This window comes from Coffea arabica, chromosome 11c, assembly GCF_036785885.1.
Source record: "Coffea arabica cultivar ET-39 chromosome 11c, Coffea Arabica ET-39 HiFi, whole genome shotgun sequence".
Classification (NCBI taxonomy): Eukaryota; Viridiplantae; Streptophyta; class Magnoliopsida; order Gentianales; family Rubiaceae; genus Coffea; species Coffea arabica.
The window spans coordinates 35598497-35605611 of record NC_092330.1 but is presented as its reverse complement, the minus strand read 5'-3'; the positions used below and the strand labels follow the sequence as shown (position 1 = coordinate 35605611).

Genomic DNA, 7115 nt, shown 5'->3' with positions numbered 1-7115 from the left:
GAAGAAGGTTGATTTTTGGGACCAAAATTGAAGTGGGTTTGTCTTCTTAGTGCTATAATTGAAGGGGGTCTGTTCAAAAGTGAAAGTTTCATCGAGAAAAGTTGATTTTGTTGGTTTATTTTTTATCCGTTTTTCTGTAGTCGGGATTATGGTGAAATCTTTGGAGAATGGCTCATCAGTGGCTCCATTTTTGTTGAAAATTTATGAGATGGTGAGCGATGAATCAACCGATGAGTTGATTTCGTGGAGTCAAACACATAGCAATAGCTTTATCATATGGGATGTCTCTAGGTTCTCTTCTGAATTGCTTCCAAAGCACTTCAAGCACAGCAATTTTTCCAGCTTCGTTCGCCAACTGAACATATATGTGAGTTTATCTCTGCGAAGTATCATTAATTTTTTGGTTTTCCGAGTGAGAATTTGCCTATGGATTATGTTGTTCCTTATGCTTATTGTGCTAATTGCGTAGATGCCTTTTTGAATTTTGGTTTGTTTGTTCTTGATAATCTACGAAATGAGCTTATTATTTCGGTTTATTGGAAATTTGTTGATTAGGATATGAGTGGCTGAAGTTTCTTTCTTTGGATTTTGATGAGTAGCTAGTACTTAGACGGTGATTCTGGAATTATGTTAGTTGAAAATGTGCCTCTGTCAAGTTGAGAGCAGATTGTAGTGGATTGTTCTTCCTACAATGATATAGTAGTTATAAAAAGAGAACCTAATACAGATGGTCTGGAAATATTTTGGTAAGATGCATTTACATGTGCATTAAGTTAAAAAAAATCTGTTTCCAGAAAGAATTTGGTTTCTTCATGACATGAATGTCCTTTCTTGCTATCATGCTTGCGAATATCTAAGATCATGTTCTTTGTGAAACTTAATGATTCCTGAAGTCTCCGTTACCTCGTTCCAAGCGGCTGTCTCTGCAATTCATTACCGATCAAAAAGGTGCCTGTTTGTGGGTCGATAAAGATTAACAAATAGCTAGCTGCCTAACCTCATAACTGGAAACAGCATATTCTGGCATTCATTTTATTGAATTAATAGCTCTTAACAGGCTTTAGAAACAAAAGATGGGCATGAAATTTGAATTCATATCAATCTAGTGTTTTTCCTTTTCTTTGCCAGTTAGGTGATTAATGGAGATGGTTCAATATTCTCCTTTTCTACATCCTATGCTATGATAGCATAAAAAATTATCCATGTTTGTTATGTTGCTGTGATTCCTGTAACTGGAATGCAATTATTCATCTTGGAGAGGTTTAGATGTGATGAATATTGTTCCTTGTTGTGTCTATTCCTTCCATGGCCTTAAAATAGCAGAGCTTGTCAACTGAATTTGTATTGTCCTTTATGATTTATTTTTCTAACTTGTATCTCGTGTGAGTTTACAATGATAGTGGATCGCCTTGTCCTTGGAAAGTTGAATCGGGTTAATGTTTCAAGGTTCATCCATTCTATGCCATATTTTGGCACCCTCTTTCTGCATTCAGAACTTTATCTTTTATTTAGATGGTGAATGGATTAGAATACAAAATACAATATTGTTGCATCATATCTTGCCCCAAAAGAATAGCTATGAAAGATAATTCTTCTGAAGTTTATCTTAAAGGACTTTCCAAGTTAGAAAGTTACAACAACTACTCCTAAATAATGGTTCAATGCATTTCATTGTGGTAGTTAAACTAATGATTGTGGCAAAGTTTGCAATTAGAATTTTTTTTTAATGTGTGCAACATTGTCTGGCCATTTGTTCAAGTTTAGATGTTGCTCTGGAACTACTTGGACTATGTATATTTTAGATGAATAGGTGTTTGATTTCTTTCTGCAAGGTGTTATAAGGAGATATAGGACTTCCTAAATGTTATGTTTATCCTTATCAAGTGTTAATTTTATTGTGGAGAGTAATGTGATCTGAGTGTCTTGACGTATTTTCCTGCTTAATTTAGTAATGGGTTGAGACCAGAAGCTTCTGGTTGAACAATCAATGTCATTTAAAGATCAAACTTTTGTGCCTTTAACTAAGCTGAGGATGTTGAAGCTAAAGTAATATGTTCTGTCCTGGCCATTGAGGGACTACTGGGTTCATTTGTCGACATTCAAGTGCATAGAGTTGGCAAGCTGCAAAATGCTGTGACCAGCAAGGCGGTTCCCATTTAGGGTGCTTATCTCTAGTTATGAGTGGTAGCTTGTCAATTAAGGTAGGAGCATGTTTTAATTTGCACATAGCTCACTATCTGATGGTAAACATCTTGTTGCAGTCCATAAAGATGGTTTGCTTTCAAACATGGATAGAAGTAATATCTGAAGTTTCTATATTTGATTTCTTGAAGCAACAAGGACAATTTGAAAAAGGACAGACCATTTGTGGATGCGTGCTTGAAATTGAAAACTGACACAGTGCTAATTTCTTGTCATTAAATGTGACTTGTGGGACATCTTTTGAAGTTTTACCTTGTTATTGATTAAAAAAAAAAATTATCTACATACTTATGAGAGTCTGCTGAACTTAGGGTTTCCATAAATCTGATACTGATCGCTGGGAGTTCTCAAATGATGAGTTTGTTAAAGGCCAAAGGCATCTACTGAAGAATATCGTTAGAAGAAAGCAGACTCCAGCACAAGCGCAGAGGAAATCTTCCCAGCAGAAGGATGCTGATCCAGGTGCATCTGAAGAAGATAGGAGAACTGCACTGAGGAAGGAAGTTGAAACTCTGAAGATTGATAAGAATACACTCATGCAAGAACTGATAAAGCTGAAGCAACACCAGCAGACCTCACAGAGTAAGCTGGTACTTGTAAGAGATCAATTAAAAGGTATGGAGAAGAATCAACAACAAATGCTCTCATTTATAGTGATGGTCATGCAAAACCCTGGATTTTTCATCCAGTTGCTGCAACCAAAAGAGAACAATTGGCGCGCAGCTGAAACTGGTAAGCACAAATTTAGTACAGTTGATGATGATTGTGAACCTTTATCTTCTGATGGAGCAATCATAAGGTATCAGCTTCCTGCAAATGAGCCTTCAGAGCCTCCCTGCATCGCCCCAAGTTCTAGTTCAGAAAAACCAGTGGAGCTCGATCTTTCTGATGAAATAAGAGATCTCCTCTTGAGTGTGGATTTCACACCATTACCGTTGGATGAGAAGATGCTTTCTCTGGAAAACCATGGACCTCTTGTTCTTCCGGATTCACCTGGTGGTGACTTTCTGATGGACCAACTCCTTTTATCATGTCCACTTGCAGAGTCTAAAGACACTGATGAGCCTGATTCTGAAGTTTATCTAGATACTGGAATGGACATAGAGTCAGCATTCCAGGCACAGGAATCTAATAAACTCAAAAGTCCGAAGGATGGATCGAATCAGAATAGATGGGTTGATACAACAGGAATACGCAATCAACTGGATAACCTTGAAAGCTTGGACTTTTTGACTGTGTAAATGGGCTCTCTGAATTCCTGAAGCCCGCTGCAAATGTTATTATTCGCTATATGCTAATGCTGTATAAATCAATTGAGATTTACGGCTAATTTTGCTTTTCCTTTTCTTAATACCACATAAGATTCTGGTTTATCATCCTTTATTGCTGGGTATTGTCAAAGAAAAATTAAGTGTGTTTTGTTAAATATGGCCTACTTGGTATAAGCTGTTATACATCATTTCAGAAACGACCATTTTCGTTTCTGAAAATTTACAGAATCTAATCTTTCTGCTTGCTTTTGCAGCAAATTACTTGGGTAGCTTTGTCATATAAAATTTTCCAGTCTAAACATGATGCACGCTGTTGGGTGTCAAGTGCACTGCTAAAAATGCTTCGTTTACAGGTCCTGTGGTTTTGCACGTTAATGTAGCAGGATCAAGATTTGTATTCTTTCGATTATGGTTCTGAGCTGGGAGGAGAGGAAATGCGGCAATAAACTTCTACCAAAATCCTTGGGACTTGAAGAGTCTTAAATCTAAACCATTAGACAGCAGTGCAAATGATCCGAGTTTCGATCTAATTAAGTCGAGTTTCAACATAATTTTACAAAACTCGAACTCGAGCTCGAGTTCAACGAGGTTAAAATGTCAATCTCGAGCTTGACTTTGACTTAAATTTGAGTCAAGCTCGAGTTCGAGCTTAAAAAAAATTAAAAAATAATTATTTTATTTTTAAAAATAAATAAAATAATAATTTTTCTTAACAAATAATAAAATTTTAAGAATATATATGTAATTTTACTATTAAAAAATATATATAACCGAATTTGAGTTAACTTGCAATCTAACGAATTTAAAATTTTTGAACTCGAGTTCGACTTGATCAGTTTGAATTCGATTTGAGCTCGGACTCAAGCCGATCGCGATCGATTCATAAACGGCTCGTTTCATTTGCAACCCTATACTGCATTACCGATCAATCCTGCGGAGGTTTATGCGTTTAAGCTCCATAACAAACCTGTTGGATTTTGTTAATGATTGAAGGAAAAGCTCATAACAGATTTATCAAATTCTTGAAAATAAACAAGTAACATATATGTTATTCTTCAAACTAGGCTACAGTTCTACACAAGGATAAGGAGATGGCTATCCTTGAACAGCTTTGGCCATGCCAAAAGCAGCAGCAGATGCAACAGCTCCAATCAAAGCGGTTTGCAGAGCACTTTTGATGGGATTATTTCCAGTAAAGTAGCCCTTAGCAAACCCAAAGACAAATAAGGCTATTAATGTTATGGCAACAGATGCCAAAACGGCCTTGCTTGCAACTGGGATGAAAATGTAAGGAATAAGAGGGACAATTCCACCAACAACGTAGGAAATAGCAATGGTAAATGCGCTTTGCAGTGCTCTTCTTGGATCTGGCTTCTCCAATCCGAGTTCAAATCTGCATTTTGCTTGAAATTTTAATAGCTTGACTCGTAAAACGCCAATCAAATTCTTGGAGAATAAAAGCAAGAATCTTGAACGCAGAAATAATACCCTTAAAGAAAAAAATGTACCCGTGCTTAGGAAAGTCATACTTCTGTTTAGACAAGTGTTGTTACTCTAAATGGTTAATTCACCTCATTAAAAAGTAAAACTATTGTGTTTTCTCAAACTCAGTCTTGGTGCCTAATATGGGTGGCTACCATACCTCCAAAATGTCTCTATATAATATGGTTTCGAGTATATCGACCTCCATTTGACCCCACAAAAAAACAAAAACAAAAACAAAATCCTTAACCTAGTCAATTCAAGAAACTTATCTAGTGGTGAAACAGAAAGGGACATTAATGGACTAGGTTCTACTTAGTTTCTTTGTTGCTCTTTCAAACAAATTGTTTCTCGGAATTGTTATACTCAGGAAGAATAGAGTTGATTGCCACTAAATAACAACAAAACCAAAAAACATTTTAGTTCTTAAATTGCAAAGTAAAGTAAATTATTCCCTATACTTGTGACATGCACCATTCGAATCCTCTTATATTTGAGAAATTGTCAAGAAAATTGTTTTGGTGTCAGTCTCATTTTTTGGTCTTGCGGTTTGGTGTATGCAAACCACATTGGACTTTATTTATTTATTTTTTGTCACATTATGGACTTATTCTACTTGTAAAAATATTTGAGCCCTGTAACATTTCATGAACAAAATTGTTTCTTTTTTTCTCTTGTAAAAAATTCTGAGAAAATATATGAGAAATTGATGAAATTTTGTGGTTATCCTTGTAACATGTGGCGCTTATATGCCATGCATGTCAAAGTTAAACTTACTTCATCATGAAATCAAGCCAGGCTTGTGGGTTCTTCCTCAGAGCGTTCACCACTGGCTTATATTCTTGGGGCTCAATTCCATACCTGGACAATATCTCTGCGACCTCTGCTGCTTCTGCATTGTTGATTTATCCATGAAATGGAGACAGTAAATAATGTTGGTTAATCAAGAGTAAAAACCCATTCAAAAAAAAAAAAAAAAAAAATATATATATATATATATATATATCAAAACTCAAACCTGTATCTGGTACTGCAATGATCTCTTCCTCTTCCCTTTTGAGTTCTCTCATGTAGTGGTCAGCCTCACTTTTTGCAGCAAGATAACTAAATACATATGAAAAATTAGCACTTCAATTGAAGTTATGTGGTAAAAATTGCATAAAATTGACATCAAACTATATACAACTTTCATATCCATCTGTATATTGTGTATCTAAATGCATGATGCACATGTTGAAATTGGTATACATCATTGGCCTTATTCTTCATGCCCTATGCCAATGGCCAGCCCAGTTTGGTAGGGATTACATGCTTTTTTTTTTTTATAAATGTTTTTCATTAATATGTAAAGGAAAAGAAAACCCAAGAATTATACATAAAAAGAAAGAGAAATGAAGAAAAGAAGGAAGAAATATTCTCAGTCCATCCTAGAACAGTACCTAACTGACAAGAAAATATTCAGTGCATCTATTGCATCTTATTGGTCTGCCAATATACGAGCCTATGCATGTAAGAATTAGTCCTATTTGACTGTTTCTGCAGCATGATTTTCGTTACTATTTGGACCAAACTTTATTTTGTGAGGAAATTAGATGTGGAAAAAAAATCAAGAATCGAAAAAGCAAATAGAAATCACCCTCCAAGTCCCATGGAAATGGCTCCAGCAGCAACCTCAGCAATACCAGCAGTGAGAATGATGGATGATGAGGCATTAGCACCAGACAATCCAGCAGCCAGAGCAAAAGGGACTGTTAGGCCATCAGAAACACCAATAATCATGTCACGAACAATTTCTCCAGCTGTGAAATGGTTCTCCTTGTGTTCATCCAGCAATAATTTCTCTTGTTCTCCAGCCATTTATTGCACTAGTTTTTCGTGAAAAGGACCAAAAAAACCCAAGAAATATTTTCTCTTTATGAGAAAGAAACAAGAAATTGATGAGAGCAAGACAAGAAGAAATGAAGTTAATGGTATATATATATATACATATATTGTCATGGTGCTTCTTAGGTAGTACCATGTAGGAAGAAAGAAGAAGTCCTGGCTGTTTAGTTTTGTTTCCACATTAAGATGGAATGCCCCGATTCCATAAAAGTGAAAGTTTGCGTTCTCAAGTTTAGAAAGTTTTCCTCTTTGCTTTTCTTGTTTGTCTCATCCCTA

The 7115-nt window shown here is 35.7% G+C and overlaps 2 protein-coding genes across 3 annotated transcripts; one reads left to right on the top strand and one right to left on the bottom strand.

Moving 5' to 3' along the window:
• On the top strand, positions 1–3578 carry LOC113717408 (heat stress transcription factor A-8). The gene is made up of 2 exons (XM_027242247.2): positions 1–367; positions 2514–3578. Exons 1-2 carry the CDS (start codon positions 149–151, stop codon positions 3441–3443), a joined length of 1149 nt encoding a protein of 382 aa, XP_027098048.2. The 5' UTR covers positions 1–148; the 3' UTR covers positions 3444–3578.
• An 882-nt stretch (positions 3579–4460) lies between these two features.
• Positions 4461–7115, bottom strand: LOC113716565 (vacuolar iron transporter 1). Of its 2 annotated transcripts, none has more exons than XM_072070253.1 (5): positions 6973–7115; positions 6592–6866; positions 5974–6059; positions 5733–5847; positions 4461–4866 (listed from the first exon to the last, which is right to left on the bottom strand). In XM_072070253.1, the coding sequence occupies exons 2-5, from the start codon at positions 6810–6812 to the stop codon at positions 4569–4571; spliced, it is 720 nt and encodes a 239-aa protein (XP_071926354.1). In that variant the 5' UTR covers positions 6813–6866; positions 6973–7115; the 3' UTR covers positions 4461–4568. The 2 variants fall into 2 exon arrangements, with proteins under 2 accessions (XP_071926354.1, XP_071926355.1); XM_072070254.1 differs by having other exon boundaries at positions 6592–6820.